At 37.5% G+C, this 26,768-nt stretch overlaps 2 protein-coding genes across 3 annotated transcripts in view; both read left to right on the forward strand.

Moving 5' to 3' along the window:
* The first annotated feature begins 2,149 nt into the window (after nt 1-2,149).
* On the forward strand, nt 2,150-3,790 carry LOC125668900 (uncharacterized). The gene has a single exon (XM_048903338.2). The coding sequence runs from the start codon at nt 2,150-2,152 to the stop codon at nt 3,788-3,790; it is 1,641 nt and encodes a 546-aa protein (XP_048759295.2).
* A 3,039-nt stretch (nt 3,791-6,829) lies between these two features.
* Nucleotides 6,830-26,768, forward strand: part of LOC125668473 (helicase with zinc finger domain 2-like) — a 47,969-nt gene continuing 28,030 nt past the window's right edge. The window contains exons 1-11 of one of the 2 annotated variants that reach the window (XM_048902684.2): nt 6,830-6,961; nt 8,088-8,214; nt 8,732-8,759; nt 9,691-9,891; nt 10,246-10,282; nt 10,379-10,500; nt 19,073-19,219; nt 19,352-19,394; nt 21,698-21,954; nt 25,349-25,403; nt 25,831-26,340. In XM_048902684.2, the coding sequence (XP_048758641.2) occupies nt 8,099-8,214; nt 8,732-8,759; nt 9,691-9,891; nt 10,246-10,282; nt 10,379-10,500; nt 19,073-19,219; nt 19,352-19,394; nt 21,698-21,954; nt 25,349-25,403; nt 25,831-26,340 (1,516 nt within the window). In that variant the 5' untranslated portion in view covers nt 6,830-6,961; nt 8,088-8,098. The remainder of the gene's footprint in view (nt 6,962-8,087; nt 8,215-8,731; nt 8,760-9,690; nt 9,892-10,245; nt 10,283-10,378; nt 10,501-19,072; nt 19,220-19,351; nt 19,395-21,697; nt 21,955-25,348; nt 25,404-25,830; nt 26,341-26,768) is intronic. The other variant, XM_056162179.1, reaches the window with a different exon arrangement.

Below are 26,768 nucleotides of genomic sequence, written 5' to 3' on the forward strand. Positions count from 1 at the left end.
CGGCCAGTATAGCTCAATGGTTAGAGCACTTGACTAGCAATGTAAGGATCCCGGGTTCGATTCCCGGTCCATCCCACAATTTTCTCATTTCCTAAGTTGTAGTTATTATATATTATATGATCATATGGACCGTAGACATTGGTCTTGTATAGCTCAGTGGTTAGAGCACCTGACTAGTAATATAGGGGTTTCGGTTTCGATTCCCGGTCCAACCACGAGCTTTCTCCTTTCCTATATTACATTTGGTGTCGTTGACTACACCCAGGGGTAAGTTCTAAGTTCTACCAGGGGGCGACAAGAATCTGGGTTTCGTGTCTTCGAGGACGAAGACAATTTAAAAAGGGAGAAAATATAGTAGTTAGGGCTATCGGATATCAACCTGGATAGTTCAAAGTTTAGATCACCTGACTAGTAATACAGGAGTCCCAGGTTCGATTTCAGGTCCGACCAAAAAAAAATTCCTTACTATATATATATATATATATATATATGTATATATATTTCTCTACGACATTTCGTAAATCAACGTCATGCCCATTGAATATTTGGTGGATTCAAAACTATAACAATCATTTTTGGTAAAGGACCAGTCCGTAGCTATCGATGACACAAACGGGCTTCCTTTACGTGAATGCTACAGATAGTAACTAAAAAGGCATAAAAAGGAGCAGTTTCAAGAGACGACAGCGGCGGAAGCTTTCCTGTGATGTCTATGGGAAACGTCTGGCAAAGCGAGAAAAACGTTTCTTTTTTATTACTGCAAAAAAAATTAAACTAACAATAAAAATTGAAGCAAGATCATTAAATTCTAGGAGATTCTGGAGAAGGAAGGGGTGGAATAGTATTAGTTGCTAATCGGAAATCAATCCTCAGAATACATGTTTCAGGATGCGATAGCACGGCTACTTTAGATCAAAGAGTAATAAGCCAGTACGGTAAGGCACTTGAATACCAACTCAATGTGCACGGTGTAATTTCATTGTATCATAACACTATCAAATTACCCGTCATTCTAATGAAGTCAGGGATATTAAAAACCTCAGACACAAAAGACGCGCTCTGTACGATACTAAAGTAGAACCCTGGATACCCTCAGATAACAACAGAAGCACAAATAAGCGATTGAGTCTACACAACATCAGAATGTTGGCATGTTGATTTGACAAACGTAATCTTCTTTTGAGAAGTTGTTAAAATATTTTACTAAATGTTCTAATGTTAAAAATTATACATATATGGCCTCTCCCTGGCCAAAGGAGTCATGATTTGAACAAACTTAAATTTACACAATGAAAGAAATCTTTTGTGAACGGTTTTACATTATCTTAAATCTCACCCTGTTATCATTATTCGGAATTCCTTCATCTCGTAAAAAAGAAGTAAGACATGAAGAAAGAGAGAGATCAAAACAAGCTACACACGACATAATGCAGAGAGAGATCACAATTGATGAATTGAAAAGATCTTTAAAAAAGTTGAAAAAGAAAAAGTCTCCAGGTCCCGACAACATCACCAATGAGATGTTACAACACCTTGGTAACACAGCACTGAAAACACTGCTTGATATCTTCAATCTAAGTTGGATTCAGGGACAAGTACCACAATGTTGGAAAGATGCTATAATGATGCCAATACTAAAGAGATGAAAGAACAAGTCAAAAGCTTCCAGCTACCGCCCTATAAGCCTAACAAACAGTTGCTGTAAACTGATAGAACGTATAATCAACAAGCGCATGGAAGTCTATTTAGAATCAGAGAAGATCATTGGACATGAACAAGCAGGCTTTAGACAATACAAAAGTACAGAAGACCAGACAACACATCTAGCACAGGTTATTGAAGATGCCTTCCAAGCCAAAAAAAGTAACACTTGCTGTATTCATAGATCTACAAAAAGCCTTTGATAAAGTATGGAAAGATGGACTACTAGTAAAATTGCTCAGATCTGGAATCGGTGGTAGAATGTACAAATGGATCAAATCATATTTGAACAACAGAAAAGCCAGAGTTTTGGTTGATGGACAGTGTGGAAAAAAAGTCCTTCTACGACAAGGGGTTCCACAGGGAGGAGTACTCCCGCCGACCCTTTTTATCCTCTATATGAACGATCTTATTCAACAGCTACCAAAAGGTGTACGCACAGCCCTTGATGCAGACGATCTTGTTCTCTGGTGCTCAGGAATATACAACCACAGCAAAATACAGAATACAAACTGCTTTAGACAGGGTAGTGACATGGGCTGAGCAATGGTGTGTTACAATCAACAGAGAAAAAACAACTGGAACTCTGTTCTCACTCTCCCAGAAAAACCAATCTGTACAGCTTAATCTGGGCAGCACATCACTAGAGATTGAAGACCAACAAACATATCTTGGAGTAACCTTTGATAAAAGAATGACATGGAAGCAGCATATAACATCAGCTGAAGCAAAAGCAAGAAGAAAACTAAGCATCATGAGGAAATTGGCAGGAACAAATTGGGGTTCCAATGAAAAAATATTAAAATCAGTTTACCAGGGGAATGTTCGTCCACATCTCGAATATGGATCTACCTCATGGATGACAGCAGCAAAAACACACCTACAGACCTTAGACAAAGTACAGAACCAGGCACTACGAATCATCACAGGTGCCACGAAGTCAACCCCAATACATAGTATGGAGGAGATAACAAACATAACTCCGCTAAGTAAGAGAAGGGAGTGCAATGCAATGTTACAAGCCGCAAAATACTGCTGTACTGAAGATCACCCAATGAATAATAGACTAACGCAACTCTCATCAGGCAGACTGAAAAGATCAAGTTTTGTATTAGAGACAAGAGCTTTACAAAGAGAACATCATGAATCGCTACCAAAGCAAGTCAAACCTATAGCCTTTTCTGTAAATGACTACCCTACTGAAGATAAACTGAGAAATGTCAGCATTCAGACATCAGTACCAAACATCACATCCAAAGATGAACAATCTGATATTGTAAAGAAAACTCACACTATGACCATGCTAGAAGAACAGTACCCCTCTGAATTTTGGATAAGAGTATTCACGGACGGATCAGCCACAAATGCAATAAAAAACGGAGGGGCTGGTATATACATTCAATATCCAAATGGAGAGCGACAATCTGAAGCAATACCAACAGGCTTGCATTGTTCCAACTATAAAGCTGAAGAAAAAGCCATCAGTCATGCTGCACATACCATCACAGACAAAGTCAATATCACAACTCCAGTTGTTTTCCTTACAGATGCTCTATCTGTATTACAGGGATTGACAAACAACAAGCTACCATCACTAGAACAGGTGCTAGTTAACATTCAAAGTCGCATAACAGTGCTACAATGGATCCCTTCGCACTGTGTAGTCTATGGTAATGAACAAGCTGACATTCTCGCAAAACAAGGTGCTGGACAACAACAGGAGGAAAACCCAGTCTGCCTTGCAGAGATGAAAACCATAATAAAATCTCTGTACAGAAAATTCAGCCATCAAGACAGTTACCACCATCTGTCGAGACCTGAACAAACCGTCATATTCAGACTGAGGACAGGACACAATAGACTAAACAAACATCTGAACAGAGTGATGAAAGTGGTACCATCCCCAATGTGTCCCTGTGGTGAGGCAGAACAAGATACAACACATATTCTACAGACATGCAAGAACCATCAGGCATTGAGACAAAGGATATGGCCATTACCAACAACCATCCAGGAAAAGCTATTTGGAACAGTGGAGGACTTACAGAAGACCACCAGATTCGTAGAGGAAGCAGAAATCCAAGTGTAGAGGCGAACGACAAGAAGAAGATTATTCGGAATTATCTCCCTTTGGAAGATGGCATGATTGATTGATTGTACTTTGATTAACGTCCCTCTGGAGAATTTTTCGCTCATATGGAGACGTCACCAAGACCGGTGAAGGTCTTCAGATTTAGGCCTATGCTCGGCGCTTACGTCCATTGAGCAGTGAGGGTTCTTTAGCGTGCCACACCTACTGTGACACGGGACATCCGTTTTTAAGGTCATCTAAATCTCTGAGGACCTGCGACATTCACACCTGATATGCCGAGCGTTGGGCGATGGAACTGTCACTATCTGTTTTAACGACTTAGGTCTGTCGCGGCCAAGATTCGAATCCCGACCTTCCGCATGCGGGGCGAAAGCTCTATACATCTAGACCACCGCCGCGTTTGGAAGATGGCATGACCAATCATTTGTACAAAATTGAATCTAAGGGTACATTGTGCCAAGTTTGATTAAAATCATTTGAGTGATCTTAGGAAAGAAGTTGAAAACGTGAGCAGTTAACGGCTCCGACGACATTTCAGACTACAACTCCGGTAAAGAAAGAGCAGATTAGAAAGCAATTCGCCAAATTAAAAATAGTATTTGTTTTACGTCCCTTCGAGAATTTTCCCCTCAAATTGAGACGGCACCAGCTGTAGGTGAAGTACCACAAATTTAGACCTATGCTTAGCGCTCAGGGCCGAAGCGGTGACGGTTCTTTATTGTGCCAACGCCTGCCGCACGACACGGGTCCTTCGTTTTTAAGGCCATATCCGAAAGACCCTTGATTCTCACTTCTAAATGCCGAGCGAAGGAGCAATCACTACATATGTTTACGTCTTAGGTTTGACGCGGCCATGGCACGAGCGGAACTCGAACTCACGACCTCCCTGTTACGAAGCCAACGCTATTTTAATTAGATACTGTATGAGCTTCAGCAATGAAACTTTATATGGAGAGGTTCTACAACTTAACATTGACCTTACTGTTTTCAAGGTCAGAAGGTTAAAAGTAAAGGTCCACCGGTTCTCATGTGGTACGAAATCGTTTACAGGTGATTTCTCATATATGATTTGAGCTCGGGTTGGATACAGCGCCCAAGTCAAAACTACACATATTTTCTATGATTAAACAAACCACTTGAACGAAAATTATGATCACAGCGGGTGTGACCGGTCGACTTACTCCTTCTAGACACCTGATCCCACCTCTGGCATATCCAGAGGTCCGTGTATGCCCAACTCTTTATTTTGTATTGCTTATCTAGGATTTATGAGATTGATCACTCTTCATTATCCTCATCTTTCATGACAAAATTATATTACATGGATACAAGCAATTTTTTCTGATTTACTAGTCGTAATAAAGTCAGTGTATGGAATATATGACCAACATGTGTATGGAGCGCCAAATTAACATAAACTCAAATAATTGAAGATATCTTTAATTATTTGAAGATATCATCAATTCAAATTTTGCTCTCTTTAATTGATTTAATGCGCGCATTAATTCAATTATTGCTCTCTTCAATTCAATTGATGCGCGCATTAATTCAATTAATGAGAGCAATAATAGATTTGATGCTCGCATTAATTCCATTATTGCTCTCTTCAATTCATTTGATGAGAGCATCAATTTAGTAGAAATATTGCACGCAATATTTAATTTAGAGCTCGGTATAAATAATTTGATGATCTCTTTAATTCAATTGAAGATATCTTTAAATCATTTACAATGCTTTTGTATAAGGAATTAATGCGCGCATCAATTATTTTAAAGAGAGCAACAATTCAATTAAAGATATCATTAATTCAATTGTGGATATGTTGAATTGAAGATATCTTTAATTATATAGTTGCTCTCTTTAAAAGAATTATTGCTCTCTTCAAATGAATTAAAGATATCATTAATTCAATTGAAGAGAGCAATAATTGAATTAATGCACGCATTAAATCAATTATTACTCTCATCAAATGAATTAATGCGCGCATGAATTCAATTATTGCTCTCTTCAATTGAATTGTAGCGCGCATCAATTCAATTGTTGATATCATTAATTCATTTGAAGAGATCATTAATTCAATTAAAGCGCGCGTCAATTCAGTTGAAGAATTATGCTATCATCAATTCAATTAATGCGCGCAATAATTCAGAATTGAAGATATCATTAATTATTTGAAGAGATCTTTAATTAAATGTTGCGCGCATAAAATAAATTGATGATATCTTCAAATAATTGAAGATATCTTCAATTGTTTGAGTTTATGTTAATTTGGCGCTCCATACATGTGTGGAGCGCCAAATTAACATACACTCAAATAATTGACATGCCCGCATCCATTCAATTGACGAGAGCAACAATTGATTGGATGCGCGCAACAATTCAATTAACGAGAGCGATGAGAGCAATAATTGGTTTGATGCGCTAATCAATTCTATTGATGAGAGCAATGCCTGATTTGATGCCCAATGAGAGCAATAATTGATTTGATGCGCGCATTAACTCAATTATAAATTTAAGGTTTTCTACCTTCCAATCTTTGAAAATATCATACAAACCTTTATCTTTTCTCAGCATGTGTGTCACTGTGGCGGATCCAGAAAATGTTCCAAGGGGTGGGGTTTGCGACCCAAGTGTGTACCTTTCCCTTCCATAAGGGGGGGGGGGGGGGGGGGGGGGGCAAAAATGACATTTTAAAAAAATGACCCTTTAAAATAAAATGTCATATAAGGCGATGATAAAAAAGATGTAATGTTTGTGTGAGATAATCGAGGGATTTATATTAATGTCTTTGTATTGATTGGAAGAAGTCTGTTTATTTTACTTCCTTTAATGTAATATTACTCCCAGGTAATTATTTTTCTTATTACCTGGAGTTTTATAGAATAGAATAAAATATAGATCTCTATTCAACCAATCTAAGCCCACAGAAGAGCATTATGATACACAAAGACCAAAATCACAGGGGAAAAAAAATGAAAGCAAAACTGCACTGCTGTGTTCCCAGCTACGTGCACGACCTACTCGGAACTTTACCTTCTGTACGTTTTGGGTTTTATCTTAAACGGAAGTGTAGTTCGTGGAGTTTACAAAAGAAATTCTTAGAATTTCTCTGTTAAACAGAATGGTTTTTGTACGAAGACACGATAAACTGCATGGTTTTTGACAAAGGTAGAGTATTTATCTATGTAGGCATAATAACGCTACACCCAGTATAACCAGGATTTGACCCGACTTTGATGGAGGCTTTAGAACACGAGGAAGATATAAATTATAACGTTACCTGTTTACCATGTGCAGCGTGGTCCTGTGCTAAAATCAGTGTTACGAAAAAATTTCAGTAGAAACAAAATAGTCAAAATCGGCGCATAATAACGAAACTCAGCATTATGTATTTTAATATTCTACTAGGCCTATTACAGTAGAAATATTTCGAATCTAAAGACCTGTAAAGAATTTTTATTCTTGCATTTAATTTTTGTAATTATGCGGTTTAAAAGTTGCAAATAATTTTTGAACATGTTGATACTTTGAACGAACAACAACACTGTTCTTATTAGAGTTCAAACAATATCACTATGTCCTTTAAAGAATTTTAAGGAAAATGATGTGTTTTTAACTGTCCACTACCCTATGTGCGCTGAAGCATAGATAAGTATGATGACTTCATAATGATTGCCTATTCATTGTTCTTTTGATCTTCCTTGACCATGTTGACTTTTATTCTGAAGGATAGGATAACTGTTGCTTAGTAACTTAATAATTCTGAACATTTGACAATTTTGAATCAAAATTCTTCCCAAGGAACGATGTTTATGAAATATTTTTTGTTTACAATGTATCATATAGAGCTAGTACAAGGATGGATTTTTTTTCACACTGTCAGAAATTAGATTTTTATGCTTTAAGAAGTTAATTTGATAAAAGGTTTGAAATAGCTAAATCAAGCTATTTCATATATATAGCTTTATAAAGCTATATGTTTGTAGCTTTTTAAAGCTATATATAGCTTTATCAAGCTATATTGCTTTATCAAGCTATATAGCTTTATCAAGTTAAATATAGAGATTATGCATTATTTTATGATTTATTTAGACATTATGTCAGAGGAAGCTTAGCTTTGTTTAATTTTATAAAGTTTCTTATAACAAACAGGGTCTCATGTAATTTCTGAGAAAGGTAATTATTCCAAAATTAGATTATACCCTGTTTATAGTGTTTGTAAAATAGAATTTATCAGGTGCCATGTCTAGTGAAGCAGTTATAATTATCTTGAGATATTTACTTTTAATGACAGGTTAATCAAAAATGGACCTTCCCTGGTCAGACGGGATTTACCCGAGTGATGTTCCTCGGGATTTTGAAGAGGTCAGGAACAGAGAAGAAAGAAAAGAGAGGATCTCCCTGTACTGGGAGTCTATGGTGTAAGTAATCAAAGACACCCCTCATAATATACTAGATGTCTGTGGTGTAAATAAAGGATTGGTAGCCCATATGGCTACTTGAATTAAAAAAGTTAAATTCAGTCCCTGATAACCATGTTTATGAGAACTTTTTTCTTGTGTGAATTAATGCAAATATAAGGATCTCATCAATTATTTTGTACAAACCAACTGAACAATTATGTAGTATGTCTCGCTGATTGTTTCCAGGTGGTAAGATAGTTGAAATATGTTCGGATGTCTTGTGAAGTATTCTTAGTGTAGGTTATTTACAGTATTTGAAAGATATCTCATAAGAACTGAGATGTTATTGTATGTATCTCATATGAACTGAGATGTTCTGTGTATATATCTCATTTTAACTGAGATGTTATTACATATATGTTATTGTGTACATGGTTAGAATATCAAAACTAAAATGTGTAGCCTCTACTGTGTAATGGAAGAAATTTGTGTAAATTTGTGAAGTTTGTAATTTTGATGTTTTCATTTCTTCCAGAAATGACCAGGAGCCAAGAGTTCACAAGGTACGTACCATATAATTAAAACATTTTATTGTTACTTGTGTTTGTCTATTGGTGTGGATGGATGAATGGTCTGATGTTGGATGTTGTGTCTACATCAACGCCCTATAATGAAGACAATGGACTTTGCGGGCATGTATTTGCTACAGAAATGCTTGAATAATCAAAGGAAAAAAACTATTGATTTCAGAACCTGGAAAGTTCAAAGGTTAAGGCCTACACGATTAAAGCTTATTATAGTTTTGACAATGTTGTGGACGTTATAAGAATACTATTTGACCTTTACTTCATAATGCTTTAGGGTATAAAGTGGCCACAGGAAGATGTCTTTTCTTTAATGTGAAAAGGTGAAAGGACAAGTAATCGGTTTTAAATTAATTCTTTGGTTGGTTGGATATTGTTTAACATCCTTTTTGAGAATTTTTCTCTTATATGGAGACATCACCAATGCCAGTGAAGGGCTGCAAAATTTAGGCCTATGCTAGGCGCTTATGGTCTTTGAGCAGGGAGAGATCTTTATCATGCCACACCTGCTGTGACACAGGATCTCAGTTTTTGCAGTCTCATCCGAAGGACTGTCCCATTTAGTTACCTCTTATGACAAGCCAGGGGTACCGAGGACCTATTCTAATGTGGATCCCCATGGGACTTTGGATTTTGAGGTCAAAATAGAGAAGAGGTGTAACAGTTTTATGGATGGTAAAACTCAATAATCTTACTGCCAAGTGTAGGTGGATAAAGGATGACATCTACCATTGTGAAGGTCAAAAGTCAAGGTCATCCATGTGTATTTACTGTGTATTGTAAAATATGTTGTTTTTTATTTTGGAGAAAGCGTGCATTTTGGTTCTTAATAAGTTGTATTTTTTCCTGAAATTGTGAAATTGAATGGAATTCAATATTTTAATGGCAGAATGAATAATTTCTATTATAGAATGCTCTTCTTCATCTAATGCAAGACCTGAAAGACGAAGGGAATGACCTTTTTAAGGAGGGAGATTTTGACAACTCATGGATGCACTATCGGAATGCTTTGTTTATAGCCCGGATTTTGGAAGTCCGTTTTTATCACATCGTAGATAAGGAGTTCATTTCTACTCTCTTCTCTAACAGAGCTTTCTGCTGTCTCAAAAAGGTAAGACAACCAAGGATGACCCTAAAATGTGAGGTCTACAGATAATCTATGATATATAAATTAAGGGGGATGATCGCTAAACAAAAAGTCTTAAGCATGACTTACGAAGGACTGCGACCATGAGCCAAAGTCCCAGTTTTGGGGAGATGTTTTTACAAAAATTCTTATTTTATATCATGTAAAGAAAATGGCCTTGGTGATCCCCCCCCCCCCCCCCCCCCAAGAAAGATTTTTCTGCCTGTAAATTGATTTGCACTTCTAAAAACCACAGTGTTAAGATTTATTTGGTGACCACCTTAATTTGCTAGGACTGCCTCCCATTAATAACAAAAAATATGTTTTTGTCAATTTTAGGAGATGTATGTGGAAGCTGTTCAAGACTGCGAGTCGGGTAAGTGGAACTAGAAACTAGAGAAATGTGAAACCTTTGTTATTTACTGATACAAGTATTGTACAGATAATCTAATGTTAATTTTGTTTGTTACAGCTATACAGATTTTCCCTGGTAATATAAAGGCGTACTACAGACAAGTGCTTGCATTGAAGGCCCAGAAAAGACTGACTGATGCCCTCAAAGTGGCTGAGAAGGGCATGGAGACCAAGCCTGGGGTAAGTCAAAATGCATTCTGAAGAAAAGTCTGACTGATGCCCTGAGAGTCACTGACGGAAGGAATGGGGGGGTGGGGGGGGGGGGGTGTAGAAATGTATTTAAATTTATTTAATTGCACCATCACTAGTTAAATGTAAAATCTGGGAAGCCCACATGTAAGAGTTATCTCATTCAGTGTTCAAAATTAACACTAACGTTTGAGAGAACTTAAAATGTAGTCTTTTAAAATAAACATCTCTTCTCATTGGAAGAAGAAGTACAATTATGATATATAAATGAATGATTGTATTAGTTATTTATGTCACACAATGTGTGATTTCCTGTACATGAGAATTACAGAGGTCATGTAGAAGATCTCTCAAAGTGGGCCATAAATGTATATTCAGTCTTTATTTTAATTTTAATGGTGATTGAACAAAAGGACAGAGATAAGTCCTAGGATCGTTCTTACTACTAAGCCTCAGTCAATGTTCCAATGCTCCTTATCAAAATAAAATGAAATAAGAAAATAGAATGTAATAAAAGTAAAAAAAAAAAAATACATATCCATGATAACATAGAGCATGTAGAATAAAAGTGTTCCAATTGAATCTCTAGGTGGCTGGGGCAGAGCTAGGGCCAGTAGTAGTAAACACTAGACAAATGAACACTAGCTGACTGAGGCAGTGCTAGGGCCAGTAGTAGTAAATACTATACAAATGAACACTAGCTGACTGGGGCAGTGCTAGGGCCAATAGCAGTAAATACTTGACAAATGAACACAAGCTGACTGGGGCAGTGCTAGGGCCAATAGCAGTAAATACTTGACAAATGAACAGCAGTAAACACTAAACAAATGAACACTAGCTGACTGGGGCAATGCTAGGGCCAATAGCAGTAAACACTAAACAAAGTGAACACTAGCTGGCTGGGGCAATGCTAGGGCCAGTAGTAGTAAACACTAAACAAAGTGAACACTAGCTGACTGGGGCAATGCTAGGGCCAGTAACAGTAAATACTATACAAATGAACACTAGCTGACTGGGGCAATGCTAGGGCCAGTAGCAGTAAACACTAAACAAATGAACACTAGCTGACTGGGGCAATGCTAGGGCCAGTAGCAGTAAATACTATACAAATGAACACTAGCTGACTGGGGCAATGCTAGGGCCAGTAACAGTAAATACTATACAAATGAACACTAGCTGACTGGGGCAATGCTAGGGCCAGTAGCAGTAAACACTAAACAAATGAACACTAGCTGACTGGGGCAATGCTAGGGCCAATAGCAGTAAACACTAGACAAATGAACACAAGCTGACTGGGGCAATGCTAGGGCCAGTAGCAGTAAACACTAAACAAAGTGAACACTAGCTGACTGGGGCAATGCTAGGGCCAGTAGTAGTAAACACTAGACAAATGAACACTAGCTGGCTGGGGCAATGCTAGGGCCAGTAGCAGTAAATACTATACAAATGAACACTAGCTGGCTGGGGCAATGCTAAGGCCAGTAGTAGTAAACACTAAACAAATGAACACTAGCTGGCTGGGGCAATGCTAGGGCCAGTAGCAGTAAATACTATACAAATGAACACTAGCTGGCTGGGGCAATGCTAGGGCCAGTAGCAGTAAACACTAGACAAATGAACACTAGCTGGCTGGGGCAATGCTTGGGCCAGTAACAGTAAACACTAGACAAATGAACACTAGCTGACTGGGGCAATGCTAGGGCCAGTAGCAGTAAATACTAGACAAAGTGAACACTAGCTTACTGGGGCAATGCTAGGGCCAGTAGTAGTAAACACTAGACAAATGAACACTAGCTGGCTGGGGCAATGCTAGGGCCAGTAGCAGTAAACACTAAACAAAGTGAACACTAGCTGGCTGGGGCAATGCTAGGGCCAGTAGCAGTAAACACTAAACAAAGTGAACACTAGCTGACTGGGGCAATGCTAGGGCCAGTAGCAGTAAACACTAAACAAAGTGAACACTAGCTGGCTGGGGCAATGCTAGGGCCAGTAGTAGTAAACAATAAACAAATGAACACTAGCTGGCTGGGGCAATGCTAGGGCCAGTAGTAGTAAACACTAGACAAATGAACACTAGCTGACTGGGGCAATACTAGGGCCAGTAGCAGTAAATATTATACAAATGAACATTAGCTGACTGGGGCAATGCTAGGGCCAGTAGCAGTAAACACTAAACAAAGTGAACACTAGCTGGCTGGGGCAATGCTAGGGCCAGTAGCAGTAAACACTAAACAAAGTGAACACTAGCTGACTGGGGCAATGCTAGGGCCAGTAGCAGTAAACACTAAACAAAGTGAACACTAGCTGGCTGGGGCAATGCTAGGGCCAGTAGTAGTAAACAATAAACAAATGAACACTAGCTGGCTGGGGCAATGCTAGGGCCAGTAGTAGTAAACACTAGACAAATGAACACTAGCTGACTGGGGCAATGCTAGGGCCAGTAGCAGTAAATATTATACAAATGAACATTAGCTGGCTGGGGCAATGCTAGGGCCAGTAGTAGTAAACACTAGACAAATGAACACTAGCTGGCTGGGGCAATGCTAGGGCCAGTAGTAGTAAACACTAGACAAATGAACACTAGCTGGCTGGGGCAATGCTAGGGCCAGTAGTAGTAAACACTAGACAAATGAACACTAGCTGGCTGGGGCAATGCTAGGGCCAGTAGTAGTAAACACTAAACAAAGTGAACACTAGCTGACTGGGGCAATGCTAGGGCCAGTAGTAGTAAACACTAGACAAATGAACACTAGCTGACTGGGACAATGCTAGGGCCAGTAGCAGTAAACACTAAACAAAGTGAACACTAGCTGGCTGGGGCAATGCTAGGGCCAGTAGTAGTAAACACTAAACAAAGTGAACACTAGCTGGCTGGGGCAATGCTAGGGCCAGTAGTAGTAAACACTAAACAAATGAACACTAGCTGGCTGGGGCAATGCTAGGGCCAGTAGCAGTAAATACTATACAAATGAACACTAGCTGACTGGGACAATGCTAGGGCCAGTAGCAGTAAACACTAAACAAAGTGAACACTAGCTGGCTGGGGCAATGCTAGGGCCAGTAGTAGTAAACACTAGACAAATGAACACTAGCTGACTGGGACAATGCTAGGGCCAGTAGCAGTAAACACTAAACAAAGTGAACACTAGCTGGCTGGGGCAATGCTAGGGCCAGTAGTAGTAAACACTAAACAAAGTGAACACTAGCTGGCTGGGGCAATGCTAGGGCCAGTAGTAGTAAACACTAAACAAATGAACACTAGCTGGCTGGGGCAATGCTAGGGCCAGTAGCAGTAAATACTATACAAATGAACACTAGCTGGCTGGGGCAATGCTAGGGCCAGTAGCAGTAAACACTAGACAAATGAACACTAGCTGGCTGGGGCAATGCTAGGGCCAGTAACAGTAAACACTAGACAAATGAACACTAGCTGGCTGGGGCAATGCTAGGGCCAGTAACAGTAAATACTAGACAAATGAACACTAGCTGGCTGGGGCAGTGTTAGGGCCATAGGAGTAAATACTAAACAAATGAACACTAATAATACTATCATTTCATTTTAGATTTGTAGTACAAAGTTTCAGGGCCACCATTTTGTGATGATTGGTGGAGTTATATTTAGAAATTTCTTTAAAAGTCATTTGTGAGTCACAAGAAGTGATTTCAGTGAAATTTATTGGCTACATATCTTTTACATTGGATGGACATAGAAATCATTGAGAGGCTGTTCAAAGGCTTCACCGTTCACAGCTACTGCATAGATGCATAAATTTTCTCATTTCTCTGGGGTGCATTTTCAAGATTGACTGCACATACACAAAAGATATATTTAGCTAAGGGGATTCCCTTATCATACAAAATAGCTTTGGTATTCCCATGACTGTGTAGTAGATTTTTTGTTGAAAGGCACATGTCTGGGGAATACACTGTCAGCAGTTTGTGAATCATCACTGTCTCAGCAGCTTCTGTAAGTACCAGCCAGTACTGGTGATATTTACGAGGTACACCTGTCTACACAGAATGAATGATATGTCGAGGTCTAGTTTCTCTTTTGATATTTTAGTGGAAATTCTGAATGCAGGATCTCGGTGGGGATTTAAATGACAAGGCCAACAGACCACTTGCTTTGTGTTTTATGTGTCGTTTAAATTGTTGTGCAACAAGCATGTGCTTGACGACTGAATTTGGAGGTTTTTATCTCTGTCTGCTGGTAGCTTGCAGTGAGATCATATTTGTGATAAGTTTTAAATGAGACATACAGAACAGCCCACAATAAAGAGAGAAAAAAGAATGCTTTATTTTTAAGGCAATATTGGATCTAAATCTGAAAATTTGATTTTGTTGTAAAAAATATGCTTCCATGATTGTTTTTTATGTAACTTTAACCATAATTATTGATCAAATGTAAACTAAGTTTAAGATTTTATCAAAATTATGATTCCAATTCTATTGAATATATAGCATTACATAGAAATTTTATCATTCAGAGCATCTGAATAGATTTTCTAACTCAAATTTTATATACCTTAGCTAGTATTGTTTTAATGATCATGACATAATTATGAACTGCATTTCATAGAATATTTGTTGAGATGAGGGTACCCTACTACAGTGATGATCTCATTATGTACATGAAGTGCAGAAAATAGAGGGGGGAAAATGCTTTATTATTATTTTTTACGTAATTGTGAACTGCATTGTTAGGATATTTGTTAAGATGAAGGTGCCCTACTACAGTGAATATTAGATCAGGGATCGACATTAACGGTCGTCCGATTGCCCGAGGCAAGTGAAAACCCAGTTCGGACAAGTGAAACTCAATACACACTTGCCCGATGGGGCAAGTGATTATTTAAGTAGGAAATGTGATTATTATAATAATTGTGTTAAACTTGATGAATATCAAATATACTACTCAAAATTTGATAAGGATCATAGATATTTTTCTGTTTAAAAAATTAATAACTGCATAACTGGCAATATTGTGTCCAAGTGAAATCAGAAACGTCTTCAACAAACTTGCACGTGCATTTCATGCCATGGGAAATGCGTTTCTCATCACAGTTTATGCTTTTGCTACCATTGCACGATTTTCACTCAGGCATCGGTGTCTGATTCTTTCTAAAATTTCAAAATTCACTTGAGTGTTTACACTACGTTTATCAACACAATGCCCCCTCAACGTGTAAGGCGTCGCCTGACGACAGAACAACTGGGCAGATGTATTGGAATGCTTGACACTGGCTATTCACAACGTGACGTTGCAAATGCATTAAACGTCAGCCAGAGCGTTGTAAACAGGGCCTGGAACCGACAGCAAACTTTTGGTACAGCAGCACACCGACATAGGGGTGGTCGTCAGAGGTCGACAACCCAACGCCAAGACCATTTCGTGGCTCTTCAGGCGCGACGCCATCCCTTCTGGACAGCAACCAGCCTACGTAACGACCTCCTGAATGCCTCGGGGGTGAATGTGTCCACTCAGACGATACGGAATCGACTTCACAATGCAGGTCTCAACTCGAGAAGGGCATGTGTTCGAGTTCCTCTGACTGTTCGACACCAGCGGGAGTGATTGGTTTGGGCTGAAGATCATGTCACTTGGACACAGAACGATTGGGTTCAAGTTCTGTTCACCGATGAGTCCAGGTATTGTTTGGACTTTACAGACAGGAGGCACCGAGTGTGGCGACGACAACGGGAACGTTTCCATGATGCAAACATCAGTGAACATGACCGTTATGGTGGTGGTTCCATCATGGTCTGGGGTGGAATCAGCAGGGATGGAAGAACAGATTTTCATGTCCTGGAGAGAGGAACAATGACAGGGGTGCGGTACCAGGATAAGATCCTTGATGTTTACGTCAGACCCTATGCTGCTGTTGGCCCAGAGTTCATCCTGATGGATGACAACGCCCGTCCTCATCGCGCCAGGGTGGTGGAGCAGTACCTTCAGCAGGAGGTAATTGTCCGTATGGACTGGCCAGCGCGCTCGCCGGACTTGAACCCGATTGAGCATGTATGGAACATGCTGCGGGTTGCCCTTTCACGCCGTAGAGCACAACCCATGACTTTGGCAGAGCTCGGAAACGCCCTCGTGGAAGAGTGGAACAACCTTCCCATTGGAAACATTCGGGTGCTTATTGACAGCATGGCTCGACGTTGTCAAGCCGTCATTGATGCAAGGGGAGGCCATACCCGGTATTGACACTTCATCGACCAATTGTAATGATGGACTATCCCCAAAAACTGTGTAATTCTTTCTCTGGTTTCCTGTTAACTTTTTGTAATGAAATGCCTTTTGGTGTTATTATCAGATTTCAAGCATTCCGTATTGATAAAAGTTCATGCCGTTCATGAATTTTCATTCATAACCTGAGTAAACACGTTTCTGAGTCAAATTTATGTCTTTTGTTATGTTAGTGGTAAATTACACACATATAACCTAGTGATCCTTATTAAATTTGGAGTAGTATATTAGAATGTAAAGTCCAACTCCATATTCAAGTAGATCGTACTGTATCACCATTAACAGAGAGAGATAATTAGAGTTACTGGTTGACAGGCTTATTAGAGCTTAAAATATTTCGGACAACTAACTTTTTCATTCGGACAAGTAAAACTTTGAGTTTACTTGCTCAAAGGGCAAGTAAGAAGAAAAGTTAATGTCTATCACTGTAGATGAGGGTACCCTACTACAATGAATATTAGATGAGGGTACCCTACTACAGTGAATATTAGATGAGGGTACCCTACTACAGTGAATATTAGATGAGGGTACCCTACTACAGTGAATATTAGATGAGGGTACCCTACTACAGTGAATATTAGATGAGGGTACCCTACTACAGTGAATATTAGATGATGTCATGAAGTGCAGACATGTTGGGATTGGTACTTGGTTGTTTCCTGATACATGTGACTTTTTACATCAGTGGTGACCTACATATTGGGCGTTTTTCATTTTATGTTAAGGAGATGGCATAACACTGCAAAATATTTACAAATTAATGAAGAGAAATTGTGCTGTGGTTGATGTATCTACAGGAATTCTGACTATGTTCTACATTTCTCAGAATTAAGGATAGGCAGGACAGTGGCTTGGAGAGAAAAAACAACCCAAAACAAATTGTCAACAGATTTTTCCTCATACTTGGTAAAATGATAGTGTGGGGGCCCTCAGTACAGATATGTTATATGATATGTAGGGTCTTGTTATTGAAGGGAGTTATTGGCATGTACAAGTGACCTCCCCTGAAAAACCACTGAAATCTAATAAACATTACCTTATATAGTCCTGTTAAACTTTCTCTGAAATTAATTTATTATTTTAAACTTCATGATTATTACCCTTCCAATTCTTTTCAAATTTGATATGAAGCATATTTAAAACAAGGGAGACATAAATTATAAATTTCAGGGCTCCTGCCTTTAGGAAGGGGCAAAAACTGTCAAAAATTGACATATTTTCAAAAATCTTCTATACAACTGCACATTAAGTAAAAAAAACTAAATGCATAATCATGTAGAGCAGGAAAGCTTCTACCAAAATTTCATGATTTCGGGGGCTGAGGTTTTTACTCCTGGATGGGTTCAAACTTTGCATGTAGTGTTTATGTGTAAACATTCAGATATTATCTTCTTTAATGCTATTGATACTAAATTTAAACTAAATAGATATTTACAAGGACCAGGTAAACCTTCATACCAAAATTGTAAATTTCATGATCCCAAAATTAACACTTATAATGATCAAAATCTACTGTCTAATGTGTTTAAAAGATTTCACATAAAAATTAAGGTTATACATTATCACAGAAGCTCCTTGTAGAGAGTTTATTATTTGTTGTTTAAACAAAGATTGGGGTATGCTATTGACCCTATTGTGTGTAAAATGTGTCATTTAAAAGGTAAATTTGTGACTGCAAAATCAAAATGCTTTAAATTACATAATTAACACTTCACTGGTTGTTTGTAAGCATAAAAAAGACTCGAGTCTTGTTTTATATAAATAGGCTAAAATATTGCTCTTATCCTTGCATTCAGAAGGTCCAAATTTTGGTTGTTATATTTTTAAGTGCATAAAAAAATGAAAAATATTTTTATCAAAACATGTAAACCAGTCCCTTTAAAGATGTTGTCAACACAATGTGAATAAAAACCTGTCAATAATTGCAGATGATGGATGTAATTAAATGATAAATCCATCCATACAACAGCAGTGGTTTATATAGGATAGATTTATTTGTTCCTAGGCTGATAAGAATGGAAAAAAAAATCTCTGAGAGTGATTGATATTTCCTAAAATAAAGCTATGAATTATTGCTTTGTTTGTCAGACACTCCAGCAGATCCAATCAATTGTAACACAATATTTTGCAGAAAATTTTGTCACTATATAAAAGTAATGTATATCATGTATATGTTGACATGTATTTTCCTGTTCTGCTGATTTCTGATATTTTTTTTTTTAAATCAGTGTGATGGGCCCTAACTGTATTTCCACAATGCTGAACTTTGGACACATGTGGACAGTTCATTGAAACATGTCTGTGTATTTACAGGTGTTCAAGGAAATATTAGAAGAATTAAAAGAGCTAATAGCAGAGGAGAAAAATCCTACTAGTGTCTCTGCTAAAGATGCTAAACCTGTAGAGGACAGAGAACTAGATAATGAGTGGCTGCAGGGAACCAACATTAATGTGACCAAGGTAACGGTCTTTTCTGTATTATTAACAGTTAAACTTTTACATTCCTTATCATTTATAAAGAATTCTAATTCAGGAAAAAGCATGTGTGCTGTAAAACACTGATATTGTATTGTCATGTTTGAATTTTTATAGCAGAGTGAACCCAGACAGAAGATGCCATCAAAGAAAAACAAGGGTATTTAGTTTCTGTTTACTGTTAAAGTTGATTTTACACATTTCATGTTTTGTCAGAAAATTCAATTTTCATTTTATTTGTATGTCATGCAATACCTGGGACATCATTTTATGGCTGCTGTCTGGGGGGAAATTGTCACTGAAACGAAGTTAATCTGAAAATTGAATGTAAAATGTCGATGATTCTTTTTGAGAATTTCATTGCATGAATAACTGCTAGATGATCGTCTTGGATTCAAGCCTTATGAGGATTGGTAGTTGATTGCCTTGAAATTTGATCTCTCAGATGATTTTACATTTATATGAATAATTGCTTGTAGATTGCCTTGAAAAATGAATCCTTCAGAAGATTTTTCATTATGAATGATTGCTAGTTGATAGTGCAATATACATGGCTAAAACATGGATGATTTAACATATCACAGAACAAATATTGTTCAGCAAAATCTCATAAAAAATTTCAGATTTCATCATGTCAGGATAAAAATCCAGTTTGATTTATTTATAGCAAGTAAACCTGGTTTTGGAGGTCAGGGTACTTTGATAAGTTAGGTAGTGGTATTCCAATCAATACATCGATTATCAATCAAAAATCAATCGATTGTTACATCCCAAACACTCGATTATGAAAAATTTAATTTCGATGAATCTGTTTTTATACGTCCGTCTTTAGACGGGACGTATTATGGTACAGCGATGTCTGTATGTCCGTCCGTCCGTTCAGGGTTTTCTCTTTATAATTTCATTTCCCTTTCACATATCATGCTGAAATTTGCTGTGTAGCGTCTTTGTGGGTCACTCTGGATCATACTGCAATTTTGATTCATTTCGACCTTTTTTCCAGGAGTTTTGCCCCTTTATTTGGAAATAATTATTATATGGAGGGTACATAATATGTCCACCCTACTCCTCTCACAGTTTTCAAGTGAGAGCCTTCTTATTTTGTGGAGTGTTTGTATGGGTATTGAAGATGTGCATGTGGGATGGATTTTGATTTTCTGCAATTTTTGAGAAAATTACAGGTTGTTGAACTTAGTCTATTTAGAAATTAATATTCTATGAAGGGTACATAATTTGTCTGCCCAACTACTCCCACAGTTTTCAAGTGAGGACCTTCTTATTTTGTGGAGTGGTTGTATAGGTACTGAAGATGTGCATCTGGTGAAGGATTTTGATTTTCTTCCATTTTTGAAAAAATTGCAGGTTGTTGAACTTGGTCCATATTGAGGAAATCTCAATTTTTAAGCTAAGACCCTTTGTTGATATGAAAGTTTGTCACAGCCTCATGATGGCTGATACTACCTGAAGCAAAGTTATACAAATTATAGCACAAGAAAAACACCCTATGTAAGCATTTCACGGGCGTATTATGTACCGTTTGCGGTACTCTTGTTAAATTTTGTTTATCAGGGACTGTAGTTTTTGAAGAATGTTCCAGAGGTGACTTATTTTATAACCTAAAAAGGCTCGTAGTCTTGTTTATCATAATGGCGGCGCATATGAAGGTGAATGACATTATACAATTATTGCTGTTAAGGTGGCTAAATCATCGTATTGACCTCAAAAACAGCAATAATTGTTTTATTATATGATTAAAAAAACCTTCAAGATTGTTCTTTGCTTTAATTGTAAGTTTCAACGACCTATTTTTGGTCCTATGTGGAAAAAATAATTCCATATGTTCACCTGGAAGGTCACATGCAGGTAAACATAACGTAGTATGATTTCTACATTGTTGGATCTCAGCCAATTAGAGAGCTAGGAATTATTCACTCATATAATAAATGTCTATATCCATTCTTGAGGAATAAGGCATGTTTCCTTGGATAAACGTATCTTGGATTCAAAAATATAAATGAAGGACCATCCATTAATGAGCAAAGCTGTGTGTCAATTATGTAGGAAAACAAAACTGCTTTCAAGACCAATGTTACTCTGCATGAGTATATCATATGTTCATTTCATGAGAGCAGTTTTGTTTTGAAATTCAATAAAAATCAAAACTGAAGGTAGAACCTTCTAAAAATTGTAATTACTTTTGTTTCTTTAAGAAATATGAAAAAGGAAAAGAAAGAAAAAGCAAATACTTGGATTTTATTTACCCTTTTCAGTAGTTGATTACCATTACTATAGAATTTATAGATGTCCGATTATGATTGATTATTAGTTGCAGTAAACCAGTCATTGATTATAAAACTCACTGTTTCCCTTCACTAGTGTTAGGTATCAGCCAGAATATGTTATCCCTGGAAATTATTTAGAAGTGGATTACATATAGCTACATATCACATTTGTTTACTGTAGGGAAATCCAACACAAAGCAAGTGAAGGTTAATGGTAACAGTAGCAAAAATACTAAGGGCACTGAGAAACCCAGTCATGAGATCGGCAATGGAGCGGTGGAATCTGAGGGAGCAGAGTCGGATGACACCGAGGGGACAGACGACCGGCTCAGCGAGGATGAGAACTTTGTCAATAACTTTATGAGTGTCCGTAACACAAAGCTAGGCATCACGGGGCAGAATTTCCATCTCAAGTTTCCGGCTACAGTAGATGTATCTGTGAGTGTGTAACTGACTCTATTTGATATTGATATGGGGGTTCTGATGCAATCATGAGGCATTTACATAGTTAAAATGCATTATTCTTTTGAAATATTCTTCTTGACTTCTGGACATTAAACAATCAAACTTGAGTACAATAGTGATGCTTCTACCAAAACTGTAAAATTCATTGCCTCTGGGTCAAGAGATCTGGTAATCCAGGCCTGGTATTAGGACAGAGGCAGAAACCTTGATTAAATTTTATAATTTTTAAAAATCCTCTTTACTTAGGGACATCTGCCAGGCTTTATGTATAGTCATGATGAGTATAGAATTCTCAATCTAAATAGTGAAATTTATTGCTTCTCAGTCTGTATCATGGATAATGGAGATCGAGCAGGGCCATGCATCATGTAGTGAAAATGCAATAATTATACCTCCACAATCGAAGTTTAGAGATGGGGGGGGGGGGGGGGGGTTGTATACTGTAGATTCCTAAATATACATAAGGAATTTATTATCACGTAATTTTGCCTGACTGAGGCATAGTTCGCGAAATAAAAATGCTCGCTTTTATTTTTCTGTTTAAATACATTTAAGAACTCTTGGTGCACAGACGAAACGCAAATTTATTTTCAATCATATAATTACCACGTAAATTCCTTGTCTGTTTGGGGATTAGAGAAGCTTGACTGATCATGCTTCGATAGATCGAGCAGCATCAATACAGGTGAATACCCTGTATGGAAGCCAGTGATAAACAATTGACATACAGTGGAACCCCGTTATAACGTTCCCCCTTTATTACGTTAGTCCGCATATTACATTGGAATTTCAAAGCACAAAACCATTTCTTAATAAACCTATATAAAATAGACCTCGTTATTACGTAGTCCCAAGATGCCGGGACTCGGTATTACTTAGTAAAAATTCCAACAAAAACGTAATAAACCCCTAATTATTCAATAGTGATTCTCAAAATAATAAGCCATTCACACCTTGACCGCCCCAGGCAGTCACCACGTAAATTCCTTGTCTGTTTGGGGATTAGAGAAGCTTGACTGATCATGCTTCGATAGATCGAGCAGCATCAATACAGGTGAATACCCTGTATCGAAGCCAGTGATAAACAATTAAATAATGTTTATTTAGAAATTGTACTCTGTAAAATTTACTTCATTTTTCAGATTTTGATAAAGAAATGATAATTTCTCAACTACCTGCGTGTTCAGCATTGTGTGATTACCTTCGCTATTAAAACTCTATTTACGGACAGCTTTGGTACCAAACATGAAGGATGAAATTTATCGTAGCAATGTTAAAACAGTTTGGGTAACTGCTTGGACATAGGTGACTAAAGGAAGTGTTCAATTAAAAAATTGTCTGTTGTTTGGACATACAGCTTAGGTGTTCGTAAATCTCGTCCATACATACACCGATCAAACAGTCCAGTGTTATCGGCCGATTCGTGCACAGCATTTACCTCACTGAACATTCTAATATCCCTTGATGTGCATGTGATTTGAGTGCCATCATTTAGTGTTAGGCCTATAAATGAAATCTTCGTGCATCATCATATTTTTTATGGGGATTGTGCTTAAATTGTTCTCCGTGTTTATCGTTGGTGAGAAAAGTCTGTAAGTGTTGGGTATCATGTGCGTTTTGTGTCTATAGTTTTCTTATTTTTTGGGTGGGATTTTTTTTATTGTGTTGTGTATTGTGTAATAAGAGAACTTAATAAAAACTATGTTTTGATATTTTTTTTTGTATACGAATGTTGAATACGAACCGGAACAAGTTATTGAGAGAAATTTACATGAACGCATTATGCTCAAGTTGAACAAAATGGTGGTCCAAACGAATGCAGAAAAGCAACATTTATCAAAACATCCTCATGTATCCTACACCAGAAATAAAGAAAAGGGATAAGAACATGAAGAATTACAGACATTTAAGATAAGATGTAAATAAATCAAGTGTCATAGCCTATTAAACAAAGAAACAAGAAAGTTATATTCACACACACACCCCTTGACGGAGTATCAACAGATCTTTAACAGATTTCACTGACGTTTATTACGTTGCCCCCGGTATTACATTATTTTATTGTGACGAAATGAAAAACGTAATAATGGGGTTCCACTGTATATGAGTCATCTCGCCATATTAAGTACACACGTAAAATAAGGAACAGTTCTCGAATCGCCTTGTATGTTTGTTTGTAGACGTAATTTGTCCAGAGCTAATGAACTTACTTGATTAAAACTGTATATATCTTAATATATGAATAATGAAGTTGTGCATCTGCTATTTTGATTGAGATTTTTTAACATTCAAGGAAGTTATGGATATTTTTTCCATTCTGGGGGGGTGTTGGGTGTTGTGTTATGTTATCATTGACTAAAGTATATCTTAAAAACCATTTATTATACCTCCCGCAACAAGTTGTGGGGGGGGGGGGGGGGTGGTGTATTCTGGAATCAGGTTGTCCGTCTTTCCATCCATCTGTAGACGCAATGGTTTCCGGGCTCTAAAGTATTATCCTTTTCACCTACCGTCACCATATCATATATATGGACTACCCATGGGATGAAGATGTTCCCTATCGATTTTGAGGTCAAAGGTCAAGCGCACTGGACATTGAAGTAGCAATATGGTTTCCGGGCTCTAATGCGTTATCCTTTCCACCTACAGTCACCATATCATACATATGGACTACCCATGTGATGAAGATGTTCCCTATCGATTTTGGGGTCAAAGGTCACATGCACTGGACATCGAAGTAGCAATATGGTTCGGTTTGTCATGCCATTTCTTTTTTACACTCAGAAAAGAGATAGTTTATACCTATTACCAACACCCTTTGGGAGATTGGGGTAAGCTGGGGGTATTCTTAGTGAGCATTGCTCACCGTACCTCTTGTTCTTCAATGAGCACAAATCACTATTTCCCACTCAAGCTTGGATTTCTCGAGAGAGAAAAATCTCAAAACTTAAGTTTGGGTTTCTTTTATTTGAACAGTCAAAATTTGAGTTAAATTTCAGACTTCAGTCCAAGTTTTGACTTAAGATTGTTTTGAGAAATCCAGGCCTGGGGTGCATTTTACAAAAGAACTTACGACCAACTTTACATTTTGGAATTCTTCCGCTTAGTGTAAGATAATTCACTCCAATGTAGAATAATGCTGAAATAATGTTGAAAATTAAGTTTCAGAAACATTTTAATTCCTTCATTCAAACTAATAACTTGTAATACAATTTAAGACTTGCGACTTTGTCGTAAGTTGTTTTGTAAAACGGGCCCCTGGTGAACATTAAGGCCCATGGGCCTCTTGCAATATATTAGCGGTGATATCTTTAATTTGAATGTAATGAATAGACAGTGTTTGTAGATGAATTTTACTGTTTTACAGGAGCCTGTCAATAAATCTCAGTCCATGGGCTTGGATTGCTTTTCTCCACCAGCAGGTACAAACTTCTCATATGACAATGTATAGAAATTTTGGCCGCATGAAGCAATTTCATTCAGTTTTACTTGCCCAAAACCTTATTGCCATTTTTGGAGTATTATGAAAAATAATATCCCCTCAGTTTTAAGGTGAAATAAGTAAAAATAAAAATGGGGCAATTTTTTCCTATAAATGGAAGCAATATATTATTGTATAAAGAGAATGGGGGGGGGGGGGGGGGGGGACTAAATTTTGATTATTATGACAGTGGGGTATCACAGGTGGTTTTATTGTCACAATAGAAAATCAAACAAGGAACTTTCTAATGTTTTGTGTGCAGTTCACAATGGAATGCTTGATTGAAGTGGAAGTGAAAATTAACACCTTATGTTTTCTCTACTTTACAATATTTTGAAAAATAATTCCAAGAGCAATTTTTTTTTCAGGGAAAACTCCAGTTAAACCCGAATTTGTTCATAATCCGCAAAACATCTCCAGCTCTGTTTCTTCTCTGTCATCCAGAGCATCCACACCAAACCAAAGGGCACTCAGCCAGTCAACTATTGATGAGATAAAGAAAATCAAATTCCCATTAGACGATTATTACGACTGGAAATTAGCTTGTCGACAGTGTTTTTTAAAAGTAGGGGAAGGTGTAAAGGGTTTTCGATATCATGTGAACCTATCTCACGAATGTGTCAAAGACGTACTGCTAGTGAGAGACAAGAAGGAGGGTAAGAACTGGGTCAAAGTGAGACCACGTCCTGAGTCAAAGTTTCAGCAGTTCGGAAACTACAAACTATGTAACCACTTCAGTAGTGGAAATCCCTGCTCTGTAGGGGAGGAGAAGTGTACGTTTGCTCACAATATTGCTGAGAGAAAGCTCTGGGACATGGACAGGATTCAAAGCTTTTTACTGCTCGATTTTATTGGAAAAGTTCAACAGTATAAAATAGGTAAGAGATGCATTAGGCAATGAAGGCACAATACAGTAAAACTCTGATATAGCGAATTTCTGCGGACAGTCTAGAAAAATTCGCTATAAACGTAATTCGCTATACACTTATAGCAAATTCATAATTTAAATATAATGAATTCGTTATAAAACTGATTTCTTCTACATGTATATCATTTGTATAAGAAAGCAGCAATCGATATACTTGCGTTTGTATTGTCTCTAAGAGAAATTAAGCCTATGTATTTTCGAGAAGAAATATTTTTATACAAGAACTATACACACTGATTTATTTATGATAAATTTTCTTGATGGATTATTAAGTCACGCAAGAACATGTCGAAAGAAAAATGTCAACAAAATTATGTGCAATACATACAAACAGTTTATCACAGTTGTCATTTAGTTGTTGCTCTACACAAATAAAGG

This window comes from Ostrea edulis, chromosome 4 (genome assembly GCF_947568905.1).
Source record: "Ostrea edulis chromosome 4, xbOstEdul1.1, whole genome shotgun sequence".
In the NCBI taxonomy this organism is placed as follows: domain Eukaryota; kingdom Metazoa; phylum Mollusca; class Bivalvia; order Ostreida; family Ostreidae; genus Ostrea; species Ostrea edulis.